At 40.4% G+C, this 27,796-nt stretch overlaps 1 protein-coding gene across 2 annotated transcripts in view; it reads left to right on the forward strand.

The window, feature by feature from the left end:
* Epm2a (EPM2A glucan phosphatase, laforin) overlaps window positions 1–27,796 on the forward strand; it is a 109,649-nt gene that overhangs the window by 55,117 nt on the left and 26,736 nt on the right. The window contains exon 3 of one of the 2 annotated variants that reach the window (XM_085842632.1): window positions 16,124–16,165. The exons of the other annotated variant lie outside the window; for it this stretch is intronic. Within the exon in view, the coding sequence (XP_085698758.1) occupies window positions 16,124–16,165 (42 nt within the window). The remainder of the gene's footprint in view (window positions 1–16,123; window positions 16,166–27,796) is intronic. 2 annotated transcript variants of the gene reach the window in all.

Here is a 27,796-nt window from a genome sequence, read left to right on the forward strand (position 1 = left end):
CTACCATCATCATGAGATATGCTTTTAAATCCAGGTCTAGCTTTTCAGGTGTGTTGGGGTGCCCAGGACTGGCTGAGGTGGGAGTGCTGGGTTCTCATGATGGTGAGTGGTCTTGGTTTCTGTTAGTAAGATTCTTACATTTGCCTTTCGCCATCTGATAATCTCTGGAGTTAGTTGTCTCTGGTTAGAGCTTGTTCCTCCCGTGATTCCGTTAGCCTCTATCAGCAGACCTGGGAGACTAGCTCTCTCCTGAGTTTCAGTGGTCAGAGCACTCTCTGCAAGCAAGCTCTCTTCTTGCAGGGAAGGTGCCCAGATATCCTGCGTTTGGACCTGCCTCCTGGTAGAAGATGAAGCCCCAAAACTGGGCCTGTCCCAGAAGCTGTGTAGCTTCTGTAGATGGCACTCTCATCTACACAGTCTAGTCTCTCAGAGATCCCGGACCAGAGATGGCTCCCCCAGGTGCTCTGGCAAAGCCCTACCAGGCGGGGCAGACACTTCTCCTCTGGCAGGGAAGGTGCCCAGATGTTTGGAGCCCGAAATGGGGTCTGCCCGAGAAGCTGTTAGCTTCTGTAGTCCACACTCTCACCTGTGCAGACTAGTCTCTGAGGGGTCCAGGAACCAAGATGGCTCCCCCAGGTACTCCAGCAAAGCTCTCCCAGCTGCAGTGAAGTTTTATATGTAGCTTAGTAAGGGGCAGAAGATTTTAGTTCAAAGAAATCCTTTTTAGGAAGGAGAACTTACACTGGATTTTAGAGAGTGGGCTTGTTTTCCAGGAGGGCATAGGTCAAGTTAAGGAGAGTGGCAAATGCACCTGAACAGAGGGCTGAAGCCACAGGGATGAGGGCATGGGGATGAGGGCACAGGGCTTCAAACAGTTAAACAGTCTTCTACAGCCAAGTCTCTTTGCAGGGCAAAGGAAGGATTTAATACTGAGCTTGGGTAACAAGTTTAAACTTGGGAAACAAGGCAGCTGGTAGGTAGGCATTTCCCTTAGGGAAAAACCATCCCAGCACCCCTCACTAGTCAGCATCAGAGATTTTCATTTATCAACATTCTATTTCCACCTTCAGGCTATACATGGGAAACTACACCTCTCTCTTCCATAGAACTTTTTTTTTTTCATGCAAAAGAACTGATTGGCACTAAAGACACAGACAACTAATTTAATGAAACATAAGTAGTAAAGGGCTATAATTTCTGTTTCTGGAAAAGGTTTATTGCCAATTGAACACTCTTCAAGAGACATAAATTAGACTTAATGAACATAACACTTTAGACTCTTGACATGTTACAATTTAGAAAATGTATTGTAAAAGCCTGCTTATACTTTACCGGCCTTTACTTTATAAATGAAAAAATGCATAGTAATTTTGCAACTGGGTTATTTTTAACAACACAGCACAGTAACTTTGTATACTTTAAAATACTGGTTTTATTTGACATTGTTTTTTAAATGATGAGATTAATTACTCTATGGCAGAAGAAAGGATCAGTTTGCAATCTCTCCTGTGTAACCTTGGGATAATCCCGTAATAGCTCTGCAAGCTTTAATATTTTAGTCTTCAAAATGAGATGTGTATCTAAGTGACTGCTGAAGGCAGGTTCTAGAAGTGATCTAAGGCTAATGTCATGTTCATCTAAAATGACTACCTCACATCTGATTTTTCGCTTCAGGTCCAGGGACCAAGTGTTCCATCTCCAAATGATACTCTTCTTTACTCGTGGGGCCCTAGAAGCCATGTTCACAAATATACATTCTATAGCCAGCACACAGTTGTCTTTATTAAGTAGGAAAATGCCTATTACATAAGAACATTTTTATATTACTCATGTTTGTAATCAAACCTTGGCAAGAATGTCTTTTTTTTGGAATGAATAGAAATGAGCTGCAAAATCCCGATGTCCTCATAACAGATTGCACTGTCCTTATTCTGTGGTTCAAAAGTAAAATGTTATTGGCCAAAGGAGGACAACCAGTTTCAACTGGTACTTATATCTGGTCGAATGATTTGAGATTCTTTAAAAGTTAAAATGAGATTACAGCTGTCCATACTTGGAGTAAGGGGAAATAGCGTGATTTCAGGAGGGGGGGATGATTGCTAATGAGTTTTAACTAGGTGTGTGGGCATCCTTTGATCATTCCCTTTTCCTATTTACATAGAGTGCTGTTCATATTTTGTAGGGTCAGTTATTGACAGATGTCCCTTTCTTCCTTAGATTTGACACTATATTCCATGTAAGACATTTAAATAGATTACATTATACATATAGTTATGCTGGGATAATTAATTTGCAACATCACGTGAAAGGAAGCATATTAACCATGAAAGGTCCTAAATTGGCGTCACCTGTCGACTAAAGCTCGTGAAGACATCAGTTCTTGCTGATGACGCTGTCACTGCACCAGTGCGATCATGAAAGAAGCAGCTGGATCCTCTGCTGTCTCGTGCATTATCCACAACAGAGCATTTAAGTTGTGATTTTGTATTGTTCTCAAATGTCTTGATGGTCGGTGAATGAAAGGGGATGGAAAAAGCGTGTGCTCTTGCCAGCTGTAAGGTCAGGTCCAGAAGAAGGAAGGCAAGCGAGCAGAGGATTCTTTTATCAGAAAGAAGCAAGGAAATTAGATTCATGAGGCATTATGTGAATAAAGTGGGGCAGTGTTACTGTCGCCTGTGAACTTTATCACAAGGCAGTGGGCGATGAGATGAGGGTATATACAGTCAGAGAAAATGACATAACATGACAGCCATTGTGGAAGAGCTTCCTGCTGATGAAAATGATCCCATTGAATGGAGAAAGAGATTAGGAGGAGAAAGGGGAAGGGAAACAGATACAAAACTTTTGTGCAGTGACAGATCCCGGACTCCAGGAGAACCCGTGCTTCCTCCACGACCATGGGAGGGGAAGAGGAGAGTTTGGGTTTGGATGCAGCGATTGCTAGAAATGAGAGCAGGTAGAAGCTCACACTTTGCTCACCTCCAGCTTTCTCAGTGAAATATGAAGCACAGTCCTCCCATGGGGACGAGAGGTGAGTCTTCCTTAAAATGAAATGTAGACTGAGTGAAGGATGGAGTGTGAACACATTGACTTGTGAATTTTAAGTTTTACAATATTCTCCCAGTTTTATTATTAAAGTGTCTATGACAGCCAAGGAAGAGTTATTCTCTCAGATTAGATGAATATGGAAGTCAGAATGGATAATTTTTGAGCAGCTGAGATAGCGTTTTGTTTTCTGAATAACCCCACTGATAAACAGCAGGGTTCGAGAGCATTCATCAGTCAGAGTAGTCCTCAGCCAGAATAATTGCTGTTTCAGCTGATGAGGTTTCTAGGTCCATCTGCTAATCCAAGGAAAACCAAATCAAATTCTGCTGGTTGGTGAGGAAAGAGGAAATGGTAAGATACCATGGTATCACAACATTGAAAGTTGTGCACATGGGTGCAGAAGTGGACTTGACATCGGAGCATCAGCTTTCAAGATGCTCTTTTGTGAGTTTGTCTAATATTGTTTCCTATTGCATAAATGAGGGAGTCTCAAGTTTAAGGCATAATTGCAATTATACATCATGTTAGGAGTTATAAATGCTCCGGTTTAGCAATATAGTCATATTTATATGGCATCAAAGGTGCTCTTTACTCCATATAAAGATTCTCTTATATTAAGCCGGTAGATGCTCTCAGAACAAATATTTGTGGCAGGGTCTCTTTTCACCCAAATGGACAGCACACAAGGGACATTCTGGAGCCCTTTCAGTGCTGCATACTTGTAAAAACAGAAATAGAAGCTCCTTTCAGACTGTGAACTATGATTAACTAGTTAGCTCACATCTCAATGGTTGGTAATCACAGGTTTGAGCAGCCAGTGGACTGCAGGATATAGACCTGTATTTGTAAAATTTTACGTATGAAGATACTGTTGTCTGCTACACATTTGTGCATAGTCTGTATCTGTCTCCCTTTCGGTTCCATTTCCTCGCCGTTTTCTGTTTTCTACCCATTGTCTTTCTGCCCTTACTCTTTTTTTCTCTCCTCCCACAACTGGACCATCTCTTATTTCTTCTGCCCTGACTTGTCTTTTCCTGACTTCTCTTTTCTGTCTTGTTCTAGTCTCTTTGTCAACTAGACACTTCCTAGACTCTAGCCCTGGAGTCAGCTAGCAATGTAATCTCAGTCGAGGAACTGCTTGGATCGAATGGCCCGTGATTATCAGGCCATAAGTAACTAGGTAATTAAGGTGGGAGGGCTCACTCCACTCTGGACAGTGTGAGGCCTTGGGCAGCCACCTGGGTTAAGGACAAGCCTGCACACTAGCCAGTAAGCAAGCAGTATTCCTCCATGATTCCTGTCCTTATCTTCCTCAGTGATGGACTGCGACCTTTGTGACCAGAAAGTGTAAGCCAAATGCATCCTTTCCTGTCCTAAGTTGCTTTTGTTTAGACTCTATGAGAGCCGCAGAAAGCAAGCTGAAACACAGCCCTTTCTTGTCTTCTCGATACTTTGCAAGCAAAGACATGGTCTGGGAATGAGCTTCATATCTAAACACAGCATAGAATGCTTTGTGCTTTCTGCTCTTGATGTGGTAACTGGGTGACTTGGGACCATTTTCGCTTCATTCATTCAGGGTTCTGATACGTTCTGAGTGCCTACTTTTTTTTTTTAAAGCCGTTAGGTATGAGAGGTACCTATTCTGTCTCATAAGTTAGTGGTCTCATGGTAGAGGCATATGAAATCTACATTTCTATGAAAATACTAATGCAGTTAAGTTACTTTTCATGTGTCTGTGAATTCTTTTCAACTTATTTCCTTTAGGTGGCTCCACTGTATCAAGGACTTGGGGTCCTGTTTAAATCTAACTACATTAGCAATGTGACTTTGCTTTCAAAAATATATTTAATATTTAATAGCCAGGAGAAGTTTCTTTTTTAAAAATGAAGATATCATGTTAATTAAAATTTTATGAAATAAGGAACTTCATAAAAGTTTTATTTATCCCACATTCCTATTTTCTTGCCCTAAAAAAGTATTTTTAGTAATTATAATATTGAAGGACAGAAAAAGGCTTCTAGGTAACTATAATTCTATCAAACTTATGCCTGAGGCTCTTATTCCTTAAAAAAATGAAATTTAAAACATTGTTGAATCATATTTTGCCTCATACAATGCCAAAGAATATGGTTTATACAATAGTTTATTTGAAATTCTTCCCCTTCTGTAGCATGTAGTTTTTATTACCCCACTTTAAGCTCCAGGCAGACCGAACTACCAGCCCTACCCAGGTTCCCCTGGATCTGCAGATGAAACACACACACACACACACACACACACACACACACACACACACACACACACGCGCGCGCGCGCGCGCCTATTTTTGATATGCTTTAGCCCAATGGCTAGCCTCTTCTAAGCCTCTCTCAGCCTTTCTTTTCACTCGCAGCTCAGCACCCTAAATCTGCCCTCAGCTCAGTTGATCTCTAATCTCCTGCCTGCTACCCCAGGCCTAGTCGATGAAGTGGCCAATGGCCACTCCACCCTAGATCTCATGTGGCTGGCAGCCCTCCAAAGCTTGGTGAAAACCTTTCCTCTTCCCTGCATCTGCTATCCTGCCAGCCGTGGGTGGGGGTGGGGGTGGGGACACGGGGGGGGGGTGCGGGAAGTCCCGCCCATTCTGCCCTCTCTCGTTGGCCACTAGCATCTTTATTGATTGATCAAAAACCAATTGGGGAACAGAACTTTTCAGGGCTCATCTGCAGATTCTTAATCAGAGCATCAGAAACACCCCCTACACCCTTTACCCCATCTTCCCATCTTCTTTGTGTTGTATGAGTCTGCCTTGCTGTATGTGGAAAGATTGCTTGGAGAATTACTTTAGATACCATCTATTCACCCAATGCAAATTTTAGGAAGGTTAATAGTAATATATCTATGTCTATATCTATATCTGTGTATGGTATATATATATATATGTTTATGAGATAGTAACAGCTTATAAGAAATCACCAATATTAATTGATTTGTGTCTGCCACATGTCTATTGGAAGTATTTGAGTTAATTAAGGTCTCTTGTGTTGGTATTTTTTAAGCTTACCCAACTTCGCAGTATAAAAGGTTGTCTGGGAATTTGCATGGGAAACCAAGCCTCGAAACAAGGCTTTCTAAACACAGTAGAAAGTGGAGCCTGAAATGGTTCATCTTAAGTGCCGACCTGACGGGTTCTAGAAAGAACTAGCAGGAAACCTTCCAGAAGTGTATATAGGGAAGTTCCTAGTTTGGGTTACTTGAGATGTAACCATCCATCCTAAGTGTGGGTCCCATGGCCTGCGGTTCTAGACTGTATAAAAAAAGAGAAATCCAGGCGAGCATGGACATTCATCATTCTCTGTTTCCTGACTATGGGTAAGCTGTGAGCACCTGCTTCATGATCTCGCTACGGTGTCTTGGCCACCATGATGGACAGTACCCTTGAACTGTGAACCAAAATTAGTTCCTCCTTCAGTTACTTCCCTCAGCTCAATGGAAAAGATAACCAATACAGAGATATAAACAAATTATCTAGAGTCCATTGGCAAGATCAATAACTGCCATTGTGTTTCTGGTGATACGACCACTTAGGGTGCTCGGGTAGTGTGTTTTAAGTCTTACTTGAAGCATATTTTCTCACAGGAGAATAGTATCTAGCCAAAAAAAAAAAAAAATAGTGTCCTATCATTTGCAACAAAACAGATGGCACCATATCAGAGAGATGATATTAAGTCATGTAAGTCAGGTGCACAAAGGTTAATTCCATGTGTTTTCCCTTATAATGGAATTTTTAAAAATAGCAACTGTACTGTATAAAGAAGATTGCTGGAGGTCGGGAAGTGCATGGGAGGCTAAATAGCTAGAATTAAACACTAATATATGAAGTAAGCTCCTGATGGTTCAGCCCATCTCTAATAAATGACAAAGGCTCCAAACACAAAGTAGGAGATGAAAAAATTAATCATGGCTTTATTAGTGCATATTGTATACATGTATTGAAATGACACACTGCACTACACAAAGAGACATTTTTATGTCTTAACAGATTTTAAAAAATGTAAGAAGATGAAAATATGAAGTAATCTTCCTCATTATGATGTAAATGTGGGACATGTAATTAGCACACTGTACCCTAAAATAAATGTTAAAAGTTCAATTGACATTAATTCAATTACACATAAAAACTAATTTAGTATTTTGAAATTAGAAAGCCATTGCAATTTCCCACTACTTTAACAAAATAGAATTTTCTATGTATTTAACTTGCAAAACAGCCCAATAAGAAACATGTTATCTTAGACTAGATTTTTTATTGCTTAATTATGAATTGAATTTTAACGAAAGCAGCATAACGTTCATCTGAAATTCAGTGAGCTACATCACTATGAAATAAGGCCAAAATGAGATATTTTGTTTATATCTTAAATGAAAAGAACAAGAAAGACATCTGTCAGGGCTTTTGTTTGTAGAGAGATCAGTGAAATCAATTGGCTCTCTGACTGGAAATGCAGAGTAAAACAACATGGAGAAATGAAATTAGGATGAAAAGCCATCCATTGTGATATAAATGGTGAATCCAAACTACATATCATCATTAAAAAGAAGAAGGCCATGAATTTGAAAAATGCTCTAGAGTGCAGAACAGGTCAGTCATTTAATAGAATATATCTATAATTAAAATGCAAAATAAAGAGAGGGTAAAATATGGCTTTATGCTTGGACAGATGCAAGCAGAATTTACTACACAACTTTGGTTTGAAGTATTTTGTCTTAATCACTGAAATAATTTCTTTAACATATTTAAGATATTTGTCTTGAGCTGCCTTCTCGCTAATGCAAATGGACTTTGAGGGGAGGGAGAATAAAAATAATAAATACAGATATCATATAAGTAGTTAGTGTACATGGAAAAAAGTCCAGGAAGTGAATTTTTATTCCAGACACTCCTGGAAATAAAAAACTGTTATGTGCTAAGCTGATGGGAATCGGTTTTATCATTGCAGGATGAGGTTGAAGGTCAGTCCAAAGAGATGTGTTGTGTGAGAACCCATTCTGTCTGAGTACAGACCCTGGGATGGAGGTTGTAAATCTTCTACAGTTTTAAGACCAAACTGCCAGACTTCCGATTAAAGCATGAAATTGGCTCTCAAAATGACTTGAAGATTTTAACAGAAGACTGTACTGTCTTCCTAAAGTTCTAATGCAAGTCTGTACTGTGGCAGCCTCAGACCCCAACTGTCTGAACAGAGTGCTACAGAAATGCCGTAGGGAGGGAATCAGAACCACTATTAGGGACCAATTCATTAGAAGGGATTAGACTTGGAAAGGGGACACAGGAGAAAGCAAAGCCCAGGAAGAGAAGCTGAGAAAGTCCAGAAAGGTGAGATTACAATCAGGAAATAGAATCAGAGGGAATAGTCCCTCCAAAAGGACACACCAATACGGGTTGTTTCTTGTTTTTCCTCTTAATTATTTAGTTATTTTGAGCTTGGTAAAATTCTCTAAAATGAATTCTGCCTTTCTGGTAGGCTTAGAAAACAAAAATCTAGCCTTTCTAAAGTCTAAGCTTATAAATGTAAGAGTCACATGGATGGTTTTCTTTAGATCTACAATATACAATTATGTCTACTTTTAGTCACGAGATTGGGAAAATTCCGTGCTGCAATGGAATCTTTGAACATCTTACAAATTATAGATTTTTTGAGACTTCAAATATAGTATATGAATTCTAATAGTAAGGATGTAAAAGAAAGACTGGCTTGGGATATTGTCAGTAGCATCACAAATGTGACAGCAGCATGTTACCTGTTTGCCAAGTGTCGTGACAGTATTCTGATATCGGCCGGCCCCACTGTCCGATGTGGCCAACTCTATGCTCCCTGTCTTTATAATGAATGTGGAGATCTTGTATGTCTCATTCTCAATTGTTCTCGAAGACCCACTGCCTGCGCTTTGGTTACCTGATGTGAAAGGTGGCCAGTGGCCATGTCAACCTCCCCATGAAGAGGCTGTGTGCCGTCTCAGTGCATAGTATGTGCCTGAATTCATCTCCATCGTTCACTGTCATTGCTTTCAATTTATTGCACCTATATCTAGGTTGGAGGGTGAAATCTGTGAAGTCTAATGATTCACTGTCTCTTGCTATCCTTTGATGGATTCAAAGCCTTTGAACTCAGTAGTAGGCCTTGTGTGGCACATCAGAGTGGAGGAGATGACAGTCAGATTGACACAGAGCTGGAGAGTTGTCACCATGAAGGACAATGTCGTCTCCCATTTTAATCTTCCCAGAGTCTACCTCTGCATTGATGACCACAAAGAGTGGGTTTCAGAAAGGACCAGTTATTATGAGTATGTCGTGGCCTAGATGGCTCAGAGGACAAAGGTGCTTACTGCCAAGCCTAAGGACTTGAGTTCTAATCTCAGGACCCATATGATAGAAGGGGAGGACTCTGGAAAATTGTCCTCTGACCACCACAGGCATTCAGTAGCCACATATATGCATACACATACCCATACAAATAAGTAAATAAATACAAATAAGTAATTAAAACAAAATAATTTCAGTGCCTACAGTAGGCACTTCAGAGTGGAGAGTAAAAATGTATTACAAGAGAATGAGATGTATCATCCTAACCTTTCCCTTCAGTCTTCAGTCATAAAGGCAGAGGAGGAAGCAGACGGTTGAATGCTTCCCATCCCATTCACAGTTCAGAGAAAACGGTGTTTTAGAGACGTGTGAAGGCAAGCTCGGTCCTTTGCTGGGCTCCAGATTATGACTTGTGAGAGTTCTCTACATTGGTATTAAACAGCTAAGCGAACTCAAAAAATCTTTCCCAACTAAAATGTAGTTTACTGTGCCCAAAACTGTACAAAAAGCATTTGTTTTCCATTTTTATTGTGCATGTATGTGTGTGTGTATGATTGTGCATGCATATGTGTGCACATGTGTGCACATGCATGTGGAGGCCTGCAGTTGATGTCTGGAATCGCCTTCTTTGGTGTTGTATCCAGTTGGCATTTATGTAGGTTCTAGGAATCTGAACTTGGGTTCTCATGATTAGGGGACAATAGCTTTATAATCATTGAGTGTCTTCCCAGCCAGAATGTTTTTGCGTTTAACACCTGTTTCCCTTCCGGGGAAGTGTGTTATATACAAGGCAGAGGATGGCTACCCCTCAATATCCAGTAAAAACTTTTGGCAGAGAACCTCCAGTGAGGCTCTTCTGGTATACAGTACTTCTTATGTGAGGTGCCATCCTTGCAGTTCACCCTTGGATGCTTGCATGAGATTTCCTCCAGGCCACTCTTCATGCCTTTTTTTCCTAGTAACGTTGCTTTGTATCTTTGAATTATACTGAACTCAGCCTTGAACACAAGGGCCCACTGCAAAACCTAAAGAATTACTGACACAGGATGTCATCCCATTCAGGAGGATTTAGTGAAAGGCCATAAACTGTCTAGATTATAAAGAACAGAAATTTGTCCCTTCATTCTGGTAGCTGAGCAGTCTAAGATCAAGGAACAAATAGAATCAGTGTCTGGTTGGGACCCAGTTTCTGGTTCATATGCAGCGTTGTCCAGTCCTAGAAACAGCAAGGGAGCTTTATCAATGCGCTGTTTTAATAAGGCATTAATCCCATTCCTAAGGGGCTCTGCTTTGTGACCTAATCACGTCCCACAGGCTCCTCCCTTCACACTACCACAGTGGAGTTCATGATTTGAGCACATGAATTTTAAGGACTCAAGCACTCATTCCATAAATATAGGGGTGACCTTGGGAAGTCCTAGCATGTTCTCTTTCTAGCAGCCAGCTTGGTACATGTCCTGAACCCACCCTGGTAAGGACTGACACATTAGCAGTACATGCATGGCCACCAGTCAGTAGCTTTACATAGATGGTACCTGGTCAGCTTATATGGATCCTGAATGTCTGCATACCTATGCTCAGAGTAGAGGTTTTTCATTTCATTTTCTAATGTTGTCATTAAAAATCCTGGCTCCAAATTGGACTGCCAGGTTTGAATCTTTTCTTTAGTAGGATCTGGGCAAGTTAGTTAGCTATTGGTAATTATTAGGTAATGGTTGCAATAAAATATGTAAACTTGTTACCCAGATTAAAAGTGATAAAATAGTAACACTTTCCTCACCATTTATTTTACAGATTTCTAAATTACTTCCTTTTTAAATTGCATTTTATGTTCAAAGGCCTTCTTTTGTAGAGTGCTTAATTATTATCATAATAAGTATTAAAAACAAGCACAAAAGTTATTTTATCTTCCAGAACTCATTATGGAAACCCTTTCCTTGTCTCTGTAAAATACTTAAACAGGTCAACAGCAAAATCTATATACGCTTCCAGCAAGTAGAACTTCAGCTTTCTATACACAGGTCAACAACGAAAATCCATGTACTCTTCCAGCAAGTAGAATGTCAGCTTTCTATACACCGAGCTTCCTGCTATGGAATAGTCAAGAGGTTTTAGTTTCATGTAAAGCAAACTCTTTTATAATTTTTGATTTCAATTAAGCTTTGCATGCCTTAACAACTTATAATTCTAGCATTAGGAATACTGAGGCAAGGGGATTTTGAGTGATTATAGTGAGATAACTGTCACAAACAAACAAGCAAACATCTTAAGCCTTAATTTATTTTGAAAGATTTATTTTTGGATCACATCCATGTGTATGAATGTCTGTGTATGCAAGTGTAGGTATTCTTGGAGGTCAGAGGCATTGAGTGACCCTGGAGCTTGTTGAAGGAAGAAGCGAGCTGAGAATTGAACTCTCTTCCTCTGCAAGAGCTACTGCTCTTGATCCTAACTGCTGAGTCATCTCTCTATTTCAACTTAGTTTATTTTTGTAAGTAGTAATTTAATAGCAACAAGTAATAAAAAGATAATGTTTTTCTAGCCATTTATTTTGGACATTTCCAAATTGCTTTCATTCTAGTATGCATTTTATGCTTTGATGCGTTCCTTTATAATCATCTAGTCACTTTATGTTTATTAATGCTTTTTGGGAGGGTGTATCCAGCCAATTGATATTTAGTGTTATAAAATACCCAGTTTAACTACATCATTTAACTTTTAGTATTTTAATAGTTTCTGAGTTTTCTTCTGTTTTATGTTATTGTCTTTCTGATAAATTGGAAGGCATATAGAATGAATGGGTCTGTATAGTCTTCCATATCCTACTAAAGGTTGACTTAAATGTCAGCAGACTGGTTCTTCAAAGACCATCGATACTATTGCACAAACTCCTCCTCCTCTCCGCAGTAATCTCGATGTTTTTGTTTTTATTAGCTGGCAACTTCTCTGTTCCTTATAGTCATCTATTTTTATTTTCAAACTGCATGTAATTTTATTTTGATGACACATAGTTTTGACATTTTAATAATTGTTTAAACTTCATAATTTATTTAAATTAATTGCTTGCTGTTAGTGAATCTTTCATATGATAATGGCACTATTTATCTCAGCTCCCTTTTATTTTTAAACCTTTATAGGCTGGGCTGTGAATACATGTTGGGTCAGTAAAAGTACTTGCTGTGCAAACATGACCCGAGTCTGGATCTTTTGTAGCTAGTAACATGCTAGATGCACTGGTGACTATCTGTAATGCTAGAGTAGGTAGGTGGGGGATGGGTAGGCCTCTGATGCTTAGTTGTTAGCCAGCCTAGCTGGATCGATGTCTCCGGGTTCAGTGACAGACCTTATATCAAAAGAGAAGGTGGAGAGTGACCAAGGAAGACTCCTGAGGCCTCCTCCATGCATTTCACACCCCGACGGCACACAGTAACACACACACACACACACACACTCGCACACACATGTACATACACACACACAAACACATGCACACACACACATACACAAACGCATACACACACACATACATGAGTATTTACAATGTTTAAAGTCATTATCAGATTATCTAGACTGACTAGAGTTTGCAAAGAAGGATTCGTGTTTAGATGAATTTTATAATATTTTTACATATTTAATACGCCTTTATATTTGGTTTATTAGTTTGGTTTGATATAGACTATTTGGATGGCCTTCACATATCTTTAGCTGTTTTTTTTTTTCTGTGTGCATGTACTTGTATGAGAGTTCATGTGTGTGGAAGAATGCATAGATATGGGTGTGTATGCATATGTGTGTGTGTGTGCATGGAAGCCAATAGGATAACTGTGGATGTTGATGATCCGTAGGTCTTAGTGAGCCTGACTTTTTAAGACAGTCTCATACTGGCTGGAGCTTTTGACTCATGCAAGACTGGCTAGCAAGTTCCTAAGATCTGTCTGTGATCACCTTCCCAGATCTGGTACACACCCGTGCAGCACCACCCCTGACTTTTAAATGTGGATTCTGGGGGTCAAACTCAGATCCCCATGCCTGCATGGCAAGCACTTTGCTCAGCTTGCCTTGGCTTTGTTTTTCAAGACAGAGTCTCTCTGTGTACGCTGTCAGTACTATGATTCACCTTGTAGACCAGACTGGCCTCAAACTCAGAGCTCTGCTAACCTCTGCCTCGAGTGCTGGGATTAAAGGTATGCACCAGCACTGCCTGGCTCCTGGTTGGTTTTTATTCCCATCCTTGCCTATAATTTGGAGACTCTTCAGTGGACCCTGCTATATCCTTTTTCTCTGTTTAATGACAACTTCTTATAGGACAATTTTTGCTCAAATCTTACATATTGCCTTAGCTTTTCCAGGCTGTTTCCATCTTGATGGCCTGTATTTTTTTTTAATTTATTTATTTTTATTTTTTTTATTTTTGGTTTTTCGGGATAGGGTTTCTCTGTATAGTCCTGACTGTTCTAGAACTCACTTTGTAGTCCAGGCTGGCCTCGAACTCAGAAATCCACCTGCCTCTGCCTCCCAAGTGCTGGGATTAAAGGCTGCACCACCACTGCCCAGCTTGATGGTCTTTATTAATGCTTGCCACTTTCCCTCTGATTCATGCATGTTCTAACTCTCCCTGACCAGTTAGTTTGGATGCCAATCTGTCCAGACTTAACAGGATTTAGTGCAACAACTTTTGAGCCTGTAGAAGAGACTCAGAAATGATGTTCTGACTCTCCCTTCTTCTTCTTCTTCTTCCTCTTCTTCTTCTTCTTTCTCTTCCTTCTCTTCCTCTTCTTTTCCTTCGCTTCCTGTTTTTCTGGGCCATCTATTTCTGGATATAGTATACTCTAAAGTGTGGTTAATAAACCCAGTGAGGAGCCATTGGAGAAAACTAATTTTTACTTTGCAGGTAGGTATCAATTGCACATAGCTTCTTGATTAGGGTGGGAGCCTGTGTCCATTTCTTCCTGGCTTGATTATGTGTAGGTCTTATGTGTGCATCAGTCCTGATGTGTCTTGAAGTCAGTTTCCTTGGAGTAATCTGGATTTTGCAATCTTTCTGCCTTCCCTTCCACATAGTTCTCTGAGCCCAGAGGAGAAAGATTTGAGGAAGACATTTTACTTAGAACTGAGCGTCCTTGTACATTCTCCACTTGTGGGTTTCTTTATTAGTTTCTACTTATTGCAATAAGGTCTCTGATGATGGTCGAGACAATGATCTATGAGTATGGAAGAATATGTTAGGAGTAATTTTATTGAAGGCTTAAATACTATACCTATTGAAGAACCAATGTTTACCACTTTCCATGTGGCCAATAACCTGATACTAAATAGGCCAAGGACCTAGGGAAAAACCGAATACTACTATTCTGCTAAGTGAATGTAACAATAAAATTTTTATAATTCCATTTTCAGCAGGTGGATAATATTCCATCATGTAATGTAACACATTTTCGTTATCCTTGAATTTAGCTTTTATATTCATTCATTAGTTAATAGACTAGGCTGTTTCCAGTTTTTGCCTATTCTGAAAAGGGCAGCGATGAACATTGATGAGCAAGTGTCTCTGTGGTAGGATGTCAGGTTCATTGGGTGCATGCCCAGGAGTGGTGTAGCTGGATGGTGAGGTAGATCTACTCCCAGGTTCCTGAGGAACTGCCACACTGACCTCCATATTGGCTCTACTAAGTGAGTTCTTACATTTTGACCATTTTTTGAAGTTAGTAGTAAAAGGTTATTATTTGCAGTCCTGCTCATATGTTTTTGGTGTATATTTGGTTTGTGAAGGAAATTTTGCAAGCCTGGATCTGCACTGCCATTTTTTTTTTTTTTTTGGAAGTGGCCTTACTTTAAGATGTTAAAGTCTGTTTTCCTAAATAGATGAGATCAAGTGTATTCCAAATGGTGGAAATCAAACTCTTGGCTTTTAATCACTGAGCAAACTCCCCAGCACAACATTATTTTAAATAGAAATTCAATATGTTGATTTTTCAACATGGGGTATTGAACAGAAGGTCTTATGCAAACCAAAAATGCTCTACCACTGAGCCACATCCCCAGTCCTCAAGATGGTGATTTTAAAGAGTCTTCTGTTGCTTATATATTTTTCTTAGCTTATGAAAGGAAAATATTGGAACGTAGAATAAGACACCCACGTTATTAGTAAGAAAGGAAATACATTTTTTTTGAACATTTACTAACTGCTAGGGAGTGAGGCAGGCAACTACCTGCATGGATTCCTGACAGAAGCCACGTAGGAAATGCTATGGAAAGCAAGTGAGTTTCCTGGACATGGCCGATCATTTTTGCATGGCTGTGATGGGTGCACTCTGGAGAGGCACAGCTCCAGAGACTTCATCCCAGGACTGCTCCTGCTCCTGATATACCTTTCCTACCACTATCACATAGTCTAATGTTTCTGGGACATCAGACCACACTATTGGGCAAATGTCCTGCAGATCAACATAAAGATTAACTTTCATGAATTAATGCTGTTTAGATGAGTTAATGACTTGATACAATTCCTGGTTTGATTCAGATAATTTTAGGAAGAAAGTTTAAGTAGATGGTTTTAGTTGTTTTGCCAGAAAGATGTAATAAAATTAGAATCAAGAATAGAATGTGCTCACTCCTCATAGAACAGTAAGCAAGGGCTGCATAATAAGGAATGTATTGAGCTTTCATAAATTGTACTAAGAAGAGTAATAGGCTTGAGACAAATTTGTGATCAAGGAAAAACTTTCATTATAGGTCACGTCCAAGGATGAGGCTACAGCTGTGTACCATGATAAAGTAAGACCATGTGAAACTGTTGCTTTAAACTTATAATGAGCTTATAGAATGAAACACTGCTTTGAACTTACTATGGTCATCCTTCTGTAACTATTGTTTTTATTTTATTTTTAATTTATTTTTTACACTCCATATTCCACTCCCTGCCCCACATCTACCCTCCGACTACTCCATATCCCACACCTCCACCCCTTCCTGTCTCCACGTGAATGTCCCCATCCCGCATCCCACTTGACCTCTAAATCCCTGGGGCTTCCAGTCTCTTGAGGGTTAGGTGCATCATCTCTGAATGAAAAAAGACCCAGAAGTCCTCTACTGTATGTGTGTTGGGGGCCTTATATCAGCTGGTGTATGCTGTCTGTTTGGTGGCCCCGTGTTTAAGAGATCTTGGGGGTCCAGATTAATTGAGGCTGCTAGTGCTACTACAGGGTCGCCTTTTAAGCCTTCCCTAGTTCAACCACAGGGGTCAGCTGCTTCTGTTCGTTGGTTGGGTGCAAATATCTGCATCTGACTCTTTCAGCTGCTTGTTGAGTCTTCTGTAGGGCAGTCATGATAGATCCCTTTTTGTGAGTGCTCCATAGCCTTAGTAATAGTGTCAGGCCTTGGGACCTCCCCTTGAGCTGGATCCCACTTTGGACCTGTCACTGGACTGTCTTTTCTTCAGGGTCCCCTCCATTTCCACTCCTGTAATTCTTTCAGACAGGAACAATTATGGGTCAGAGATGTGACTGTGGGATGGCAACCCCATTCCTCACTTGATGTCCTGATTTCCTGCTGGAGGTAGGCTCTGTAAATTCCCTCTCCCTACTGTTGGGCATTTCATCTAATGTCCCTCCCTTTGAATCCTGGGAGTCTCTCACCTCCCTGATCTCTGGTGCATTCTGACGGTCCCCTCAACATCTTATTTCCTGAGGTTGCCTGTTTCCATTCTTTCTGCTGGCCCTCAGGACTTCAGTCCTTTTCCCTCACCCAATACCAGATCAGGTTCACCTCTCATCCCACTCCCCCACCCCATCCACTTTCCCTCCCAGGTCCCTCCTTTTCTTCTTGCTTGTGATTGTTTTCTTCTCTTTCTCAAGTAGGACTGAAGCATCCTCACTTGGACACTTCAGCTTGTTGAGTTTTCTGAGTTCTGCGGACTGTATCTTGAGTATTATGAACAATTTTTTTTGACTAATATCCACTTATTAGTGATTACATATCATGCATGTCCTTTGGGTTTGAGTTACCTCACTCAGGATGATATTTTCTAGTTCCATCCATTTCCCTGCAAAACTCCAGATGTCCTCGTTCTTAATAGCTGAGTGGTACTCCATTGTGTATTGAAGACCCAGAAATAAACCACACACTTTGGATCACTTGATCTTTGACAAAGATGGCAAAAATATACAATGGCATAAAGAAAGAATCTTCAATAAATGGTGCTGGTCTAACTGGCTGTCTGTGTGTAGAAGAATGAAAATAGACCCATATTTTTCACCTTGTACAAAGCTCAAATCCAAGTGGATCAAGGACCTCAACATAAAACCAGATACACTGAATCTAAAAGAAGAGAAAGTGGGAAATAGCCTTGAACTCATTGGTACAGGGGGAAATTTCCTAAACAGAATTCCAATGACTCAAGTGCTAAGGTCAAGAATTGATAAATGGGACCTCATGAAACTACAAAGCTTCTGTAAGGCAAAGGGCATAGTCAATAAGACAAATCAGCAACCTATAGATTGGGGAAAAAATCTTCACTAACCACACATCCAAGAGGGGGCTAATATCTAAAATATATGAAGAACTCAAGAAGTTAATCATAAAAAAAAACAACCCAATTAAAAAAATGGGGTATAGAACTAAACAGAGAACTGAGGAATCTTGAATGGCTGAGAAGCACTTAAAGAAATGTTCAAAGTCCTTACTGATCAGAGACTTGCAAATCAAAATGATCCTGAGATTCCACCTCATACCAATCAGTATGGCTAAGACCAAAACCTCAGTTGATAACACATGTTGGAGGATGTGGAGAAAGAGGAACACTCCTCCATTGCTGGTGGGATTGCAAACTGGTACAACCACTCTGGAAATCAATCTGGAGGTTCCTCAGAAAATTGGAAATAGATCTACCTGAAGACCCAGCTATACCACTCTTGGGAATATACCCAAAAGATGCCCCACCATGTCACAGGGGCATATGTTCCACTATGTTCATAACGACCTTATTTGTGATAGCCAGAAGCTGGAAACAACCTAGATGTCCCACAACAGAAGAATGGATACAGAAAATGTGGTTTATTTACACAATGGAATATAGTCAGTTATTAATAATGAGGATATCTTGAGTTTTGCAGACAAATGGATGGAACTAGTAAATATCAGAGTTACCTCACTCAGGATGACATTTTCTAGATCCATCCATTTACCTGAAAAAAATCAGTATGTCCTCATTCTTAATAGCTGAATACTATTACATAAATCTTAAATATAACTACATAAATATGTATATACACACACATTTATAGAGATATATATGTGTGTGTGTGTGTATATATATGGTGGATGGAGGAGACCACCAATAGCCATACTTTATTTCTTTTCTGAGTCTTTTTATACCTGCTTAGATCAAAGTTTCTTGTAAAATTACCTCATAAATAAAATGTTACACAAAAGAAGAGTTAACCACATTTTCTGTATATAAGTATGCATGTGCACTTGTGAAATTGATCCCAGGTTGTCGAGGGGGAGTGGCGGGAGAGAGACAGAGACAGAGAGAGACAGAAAGAGAGAGAGAGAGAGAGAGAGAGAGAGAGAGAGAGACAGAGACAGAGACAGAGACAGAGAGACAGACAGAGAGTCTGAGAGACAGACAGAGAGCACTTTCTTCCTTCTTTTCTTTTCTTTCCTTTTCTTTTCTTTTCTTTTCTTTTCTTTTCTTTTCTTTTCTTTTCTTTTCCTTTTTCTCTGGCTCACAAAGAATTAACAAACTCCAAGCCTCTCACCTTGCCAGGACCATTGAGCCAAAGAGAAAAGAATAACTAAGCCTTTTTTTTTTTTAATCTTTTACTGCTATCAGCAGTAGTTAAATTTCCAGAAGCCGGTAGCTTTTGGTCCCAGAATAGCAAGACAAAGCTAAATGGCCAAAAGTAAACATCTTTTGGTCCCAGTTGCCAAATCCATACCCCTTTTTGCTGCCTTTCTGGGGAGACATTGCTGGGCTAGCTCTAGGCCAATTCCCTTAATTCTTTCAACCTTTAGTGTCCTCCTTTGAATGGCAAGAAGCCCATCATGAATAAACTACACCCATTAACCGTCCTTACAGAACCAGTGAGCAGATTCAATCATAGGATTGTCTGATTTAAGAGAGGTTTGCCTGTGTACCTTACTGTCTCATAAAATGTGTTTAAAAGTGAATACTAATTCTCAGAAATGAAAATGAATAGGGAGAGACGAAGACTTATGTCTATTGAATACCGCCCCCCTCTTTATTTTGTGGCTACAAAAATCTTGACAAGCTCTGAGATCTTTCCCAGAAGAATTTGTTGAAGTTTTCCTGGCTTCAGTTTTATCCACAGACCTTGAAAACTAAACCTTGAGCATGATTTCTCTCTTCCAGGACAAGCTGCAGCACTTTTCCTTTCCAATCCAGTAGTAACGGCAGGCCTTAGCTCAATGCCCCTGCTGTCGCTTTGGATAAACATATGAAGATTTTTCAGTGGTAGCAACTCTCCACTCTAAGAACCAAATTTGTTCCTGCTTCGTGATATACTGATGATTCCATAAATTAACTGGAAAATGATTTTCTGAATTAGTAAATACCAAGGTTTTTGACTCAGCATACTCTTTGGTTTTGCAAGGACAATTTTAATATAACCAGCAAGCAGTGTTTTTATTTGTTTGCCAGTGCTTTAAGAGATTCTCTTCATCCAGGGGAAGCAGCGTCTACATGCGTCTACATAAAAGAACTCAAATCACCCGTGAGGGTGAGCCTTTGGCTATTCATTCCTGATGTTGTTGTGAAGTCATTTTGTTTTTATAGATTGTGACCCCTGCCTCTCAAATACTATTTTAAAGGACTGATGTCACTGTTGGGAAGGCATTTTGAAGTTAGGGGCTGTATCTTATTTGCCTTTGAGTCTTTGCAACTGAATTCAAGGCCTGGGTGGGTATGGAGTCTGTGCCCCACGGTCATGAGCCATCCTTGGGCTGCTATTTATTGTTTACGGAAGTTATATCTGAGTAAACTTGGCATGCTCAATGGCGAGTTTGCCCTTCCCCAGCTCCCCTGCAGCATCCGCGTTGTACAGTGATGGATGTGTAAGCACTTATGTAAACATGACAGAACTTCGTGGCAACCAGTCATTGGGAAACCCAATTCTGCTTTCATTCTGTAGCAAAACATGGCTGGACACAGGCTTCCTGCTGCTTTCAAAACCGAAGCTTTGCTGTGTCGTCCAGTGTGGCAAGTGGAGGATGTTGGCTTTGCACGTACTTCTGTCTCTGTGCATGCACACATGCATTTCCACCCAAGTCAGATCAAGAAAATCAGAACAAGGATGGCAAGGAAACCATTCATAATGCTACACAATAAAATCACCCTCAAGGAGCTGACAGTCCATAACAGGAAAGTTACTTGTGGACAGACACTCTTACTGGGAAAATTGTTCAATTTTACAAAAGTGTAGTTTTGTATACAGAGACCCTGGAAGCTTAGGAATACTGGTGGAAATACCAAGAGTCTAAAATAAAGATTTTTTTTTTTTTTTTTTAAGAATCTAAGATGCAAGCATCGTCTATATTAGCTAGCAACCCAGTAGCCAGTTATCAAGTTCTCTGTACGAGCCAAGCTTTCTTCTTCATTTCACTTACCCAGGAAGTGATGTTGGTGAGGAGATTCCTCATTCCTCCCTGTTCTTCAGAAATAACAAGAGTGTGGGTGTAGGTCAGATGTCATATACAAAAAACAGACTTTGTTACATGCTGTAGCAACTGGGGATTCCTCTTGAACTGTCAATGTGGCAGATAAAAAAATTTGTGTTGTGTGTGTGCATGTGTGTGTGCGCGTGTGTTTCTGTGTGTGTGTGTGTCTCTGTGTGCATGTGTGTCTGTGTGTGTATGTCTGTGTGTGCGTGTGTGTGTGTCTGTGTGTGTGTGTGAGATGTACCTGCAGATACCAGAAGAGGGTGAGATTCACTGGAGCAGAAGTCACAGGTAGCTGTGTGCCACCTGATACAGGTACTGTGAACCAAACTCCAGTCCTCTGAAAGACCACTGAGCCACCTCTCAAGACCCCTAGACAATTTTTGTATTATCCAAATTCAAGAAAAATTTCAGCAATATAGAATGTTAAATTATTATTTGGAACTGGATAACTTGATGTCCAAATTATTTCCTTCTTACCTATGCTTTCAAACGACATTTGGATTTCATAGTCTGTGTAAAATTGATAAAGAATTCACCATCAAGTTCACAAATATAGTGAGTTCTGTGGTTACTAAAGTACATTGATCAAGGAAATTCAATAAAATATAATTACATTGCCAGGCGGCAGTGGCTCATGCCTTTAATCCTAATACTCAGAAGGCAGAGACAGGAGAATTTTTGCGTTTCAGGCCATCCTGGTCTACAGAGTGAGTTCCAGAGCAGCCAGGGCTACACAGAAAAGCCTGTCTCAAAAACAAATAAACAAAAAACTACATACATTGGAGCTTATGGTAGATCAGTGTGTGTATGTGTGTGTGTGCCTGTCCACATGTGCGTTCTTTTTCTCTTGAGAATCTTGATTAACACAGAGCAATGACACTTGAGTAGTGTGTTCTGAGCAGAGAAAATTAGCTGAAAGCATGGTTAGAATGAATGGATTGTCTTGTTCCCCTCTCCCATATTTAATCTTTTCTCCTTGATGGGGAGCTGGCAGAGGATTGGGGAGAAAGGATAATACATAAGTTCTACTGCAGATAGACCCCGAAAGAGAGTATCCTTTAATCCTTAGGGTTTGAAAGTCATCATATATTAGCTTCATGTGTAAAACTGGTCATCTTGTCAAGTGATTTCTCCTGCTTTTTAGGAAGGCTTTTAAAGGCCAAGGCAGTTCTATGGATATTCACGACACTGAGTCTCTAGCTTGATCTTTACAAGTTTCAGGTTTCTGTGCTGGCAGATGAGGCAATGTACGGCACTTCCTCAATGAGGAAGCAAATTCAGTCTGTGCTGTTAGAAGTCAGGGCAGTCATGATCCCTTTAATATTAGAAATGGGCACGAACAGAGCCTTTCTGGGGCTGGAAAACATCATCTTTTGGAATCTGAGCATTGCTGTATGGCTATACCCAGGCTGTAAAGAAGGAGTAGTTGACCAGTATACTATAGGCCCATTTACTTTATGATATGTTTCAGTAAAGGATTTTTACAGCACATATACCCTGTTTTGTAAATACTTTTAAAATCCATAGAGTATGGATATAAAAGATAAATAAACCAAAGTAATTCACTGCAGTGCTTTTCCTCAGCAGTCACCATCAGAGTATTGGGTTCCCATTAACAGCAAACAAAGAGCAGCACTAAAGTATCGGCAAAGGGGGACAGACTTTTCCACCCAGGAATGGATTTTGAGCAAACTTTCTGGGGCAAGGGCTTTAGATACTTGGTACTGTGCCTGTGCACATCTCAAGAGCGCAGGGAGGCCAAAGGCTCTGCTTGTGAAAGTGCTCTTTGGTAACCATTAGACCCCGGAGGAGAAGCCAGGTGAAAGCCCTGGCAAATCGTCTTTTAAAAGTATATTTGATGCTTTACACATCCTAGTCAGAAATGGAATAATTTAGTGCCGTAATAAAGCATGGGGACCGCCTTTCTTTTGTGAGCCACAAACCCTGTGCCGATTACCATTTTATTTCACATTACTGGAAAGAGGAGGGATTGAATTTTCACACAGGGAACCTCCATGCAGACAATGAAAGATGCATTCCCTGCTGATGCCCTTTGACACATTTAAAGTCCCAGAATCTTACATGGATGATGCTTTGTTGAGTTCCCGAGCACCTGAAGGGCATTGTTACTGAGGATGTGTGGGTCACTAGAGTTGGGTGTCAGCGTATCTCACTTTTCTCTTTTGGCACCTTATATTCCTGACTATTCTTTTTCCTCTCCTGTGTAAATATAAACCATCACACCACGCTATTCCTGATTTCTTTGAAATGAAAATCCTTGCAAGACTGTTCACAAATATATCAGTGGCCATTTCAGGGCTAGCAGAGAAACAAGCTCTCCCTCCAAGCTCCCTTTGCATTGATTGAAGCAGGTGTTCTCTTTGAGTCATCCAGGCAATTCCCTTCTGAGAATCCCAGATAAGTGGTCCAGATTGCCTCTAAGAGGAAAACTCACCGAAGCATACTTACTTTTCATCAGGATGACACAAATAACAAAAGGCTGGGATCAGTGGAGCACGTTGTAGGCTACTTAATCAACATCATTCTAAAAAGCTGATGTAGAGTTCCTTCCTTCAAGAAGAATTGTATAGCTGCAGTAGTAAATCAGACATATTTTCTAAACACTAAATTGTCTTTCTTCTCATTTACATTTGGCTAAGAAGAGCTGACGGGCAGGGGCGTGTGTTGCACCTGCTGCTTTCAGAGTCAGTGCACCTTTTATCTTGAGCAGCTTCCTGGGTCATAGTCACATGGGATGCACCCCCGACTGTCTCTTTCATTGTGAGGTACACTTCGTGAGAATTGCTCTCTATAAAAGATGCAGTCAGATCTACAGCTGATCCCTTTCCACTCCACCCTGCCGCCAGATCTGAATGTCCTCAGAGCAATAGAATATTAGTATGGACAGAGAGTATGAAGGTTTGCCCTAGGAAGAGACATTGTTTAGCACAGTGTGAGAAATCCTAGTCACTGGAACTTTTGTAACACTTCTTTCTACTTAACCAGTTCAGCAGCAAATTCTAGAATGGAGACGTTTCAACAGGCCCTATGGAAAAATCTGAGTCTCCTAGAATGAAGTTGCCCTCAAGTTCAACCACTGCTTAGATGGCAGAGTGTGCTTAAAAGTCTGTGCCTTGCCTTATTCATTAGGGCAATAACTGCTATGCTGTAAGAATCAAAGAGCAGAGCAAAAACATCTCTACTGCGCGTGTACTTAGTAATAAGTGAATAAAGTATTTTTGAGGCAGCCCATGTAAACCACTGCAAAGAAAGCACCCTGCAAACTAGAACATTGTAAAGAATATCTCTTATTTATCCTTTGACAGTCTCATATGTGTCTACCACATATCTTGATTATACCAACACCAGTTGCCCCTAGACTCCCCAAATACCTGCTTCCACTTTAATGTCTTTCTGTCTGTGTTTATGTCTGACTTTCTCTGTTTCTCTGTTTCTGTTTTCCTGTCTGTCTGCCCACCTGTCTGTCTGTCTCTTTTTGTAAACCACTGAGTAGAAATAGTGGGATCTTCCTGGGTTGGTCTTGTGCAGGTTTCATGAGGCTAACCACAGCTGCGGCTTTAGTGACCTCATGAATGCAGTGGCCGTGCTGTGTCCAGAAGACAGCGCCCTCCCCATCTGCTGGCACTATGTGTTCTTTCTGTTGCTGAGATTTCAGCAAGGTTGGTATAGAGTAAGATTCTTAGCTCGAGTTGAGAACTTTGACCCACCTTCTCCTTTACAGCTTTTTGTCTTTTTTTTTTTAATTAGAGGCATCTCTGTGCTGCTCACTGTCTATCTTACTAGCATGTATCATACACAGCCTGCTAATATCGCTCCGTAGTTGATCTCCTCTGTGCTTGCACACCTTACCATAGTTTCTTTCCTCCTACAGCTAAGTTGATAGAGTAGAAATACACAGTCATCGAATAAAACTGGTCTTGATGATTAAATCACTATGGGGTAGGGTTTTCTGGTAATTACACCTCAAAGGTGGAGATCAAAATGAGTAAATAGGATATGCTTTAGGCTTTGTGAACCATGTGGTTTCTATAGCAACTATTCAAACATGCTGTGGTTGTAGAAAATTTAGTGTAGACGATGTACATGCAAACAACTGAGTGTGGCTGTGTCCCAATAAAAGACAGAGATGTATCATACTTGAGCTTAAAGAAGGCAGGCAGTCATGTGATCTAGCTTTCCCCAGACAATGCATGCTATCACCCTATAATAAAATGGCCATATGGTCACATAGCATTTTGGAGTGGTTCACTAAATATTAACAAATTAAGGGTCATGATCGTTTTCAGGGGAACTATCAATAATATGATTAGTGATACTGCTTTAATAGTGCTTGGTAGGTGTGATGGTTTGTATATTCTTGGGCCAGGGAGTGGCATCATTTGTAGGTGTGGCCTGGTTGGAGTAGGTATGACCTGGTTGGAGTAGGTGTGTCACTATGGGTGTGGGCTTAAGATCCTCACCCTAGTTGCCTGGAGGTCAGTCTTCCACTAGCAGACTTTGGATGAAGATGTAGAACTCTCAGCTCTGCCTGCTCCATGCCTGCCTGGATGCTGCCATGCTCCCACCTTGATGACAATGGCCTGAACCTCTGAACCTGTAAGCCAGCCCCAATTAAATGTTGTTTTTATAAGACTTGCCTTGGTCATGGTGTCTGTTCACAGCAGTAACACCCTAACTAAGACAGTAGGTCTCTAGAACTAGTCTATTTTATCTATATTCTTTCTCTTAAATTCACAACACTATTGAGTACTTAGTACCAAGAATCCCAGTCTAAAGGTGATGACACCAAGACACAGCTAAGTTAAAGAACCAGTACGAGGAGACAGAAGTAATGGAGCTAGACTCCAAGTTGGCTACTTCCTTCCCACCTCTAGGAATCATCTTGATACCTGTATGCGACAGCAGGAGAGCTGAGAAGGTGTTACTTCCCAGTCTTCTTCATGCGTTCCTGAGAAACAAGAGGCCCAGTTTAAATTTTTTTTAAAAATTTATTTGTTTTAAGTATGTGAGTACACTGTAGCTATGTTCAGACATATCAGAAGAGGGCACCAAATCCCATTATAGATGGCTGTGAGCCACCATGTGGTTGCTGGGAATTGAACTCAGGATCTCTGGAAGAACAGCCAGTGCTCCCAACTGCTGAGCCATCTCTCCAGCCTGATAAACAGGTCTTAATGTCAATGAAGTCACCACTGGGAAGGCCTGGAAGTGGAAGCCATGCTTAGCAGTCACAAAATCAAAATCCTTTTAAAATGCATAATTACATCTAACTTTTTAAAATTTGATTTTTATAGTCAATTTCACTTCAGTTCGATAAATACACAGTTGGAATTTTCCAAGGTGGAGTTATTTTTATTCTTGCCATCCTGGGAGACTGTGACTTGAAAGTTGCAGAGTAAGTAGGAGTCATTCAGGGGTGATTAGAAGGAAGGATGCTGAGTGAGCCCTCACCAGCACAGAGATCTGATAATTTCATCAAGGATCTAGCAGAATCATGAGAACAGAACCCTCAGGAGAGATTAGTATGTAGCCCAGGCTGTAATCACTACCCTGGAATCTCATTTAATTTTGCAAGCTGAAATAGCCACATGTATTAACAGCTTGAATTTAAAATACCATATGGCATGAAATAAAACTTACACGTACTGTCCATGGGTTACAGTAATAAAGATATGACCATATTCCAAGTAAGAATGGGCCTTTATTGTTGTAGATGAACTGTACCGAGGGTCGTAATATTCAAGCAGTTCTGTTTGAATGCAACTTTTGGATTGACATGCATAGCTGTAGTACTAAACTGACCAAGGCTGGGGGATTGTGATGAATGACTATGAGTGTTCTTGGCTAAGCCATACAGGCTGTTTTTATACCTTTCTGTGGCTGTCACCCTGGAAGGACTGACAGGGGAGGGGATGAACATTTCACGGGATTAGGATTTGCCACCGTTCCCCAGCTACCCACAAATATATAATTACTTATAATAGAAGTCCTTAGTAATGCACTAGTGTATAGTAGAAGAATATAGGATGGAAATAGCTTATCTAGGAGAACAAGTAGAATACCAATTACTGGAGACTCCAGACAGTATAATTACTACTATTAAATTTGAAATTTGAGTTTTCTAGCAGTGAGAGCAAAAAGGGAAACATGTTGGGTTTTGTTGTTCTATACTCTGGGTAAAACCAGCTTTCACATTTGTCTGCAGAGAAAATTGTTATTTTGAACAGTTAAACCAATAGTTTAACACCTATGTTCTTGGGATAATACAGCTGAAAATAACTTCAACAGAGCTTTACAAAAGTTGTAGCAGTGTTAAGGTCCTGGTGTTAGTTGAATGAATCATAGGCTGATTGTTCGTTTCGTTATTTCTTCGTTACCTTTGCTTTTAAGGTGAATAAAATGATTGCATCATTAATCTCTGGTGATGTGGCAATAAATATGATATGTCTTATTCTGGGGGAAGTTCACCACCATGCCAAGAAAAACAGTGATTGACAGTTGAGGGGTAGGAGTCTGATCCAAGAACGTGTAATTGCTTGTACCGACTTTCAACAAAGGGATGCATGAGTTGCTGTGGAATAGAGGAAGGAGTTCAGGGAACTGATGAGGACATGCCATCCAGTCAGTGTCATCAAACACAGGAGCACTGCAAGTGTAATCCAAAAAGAGCGGCAGACGAGACACAGAGAGAGAGAGAGAGAGAGA

Source organism: Mus caroli, unplaced genomic scaffold (assembly GCF_978045245.1).
Source record: "Mus caroli unplaced genomic scaffold, Mus_caroli_1 scaffold_9, whole genome shotgun sequence".
Lineage (NCBI taxonomy): Eukaryota > Metazoa > Chordata > Mammalia > Rodentia > Muridae > Mus > Mus caroli.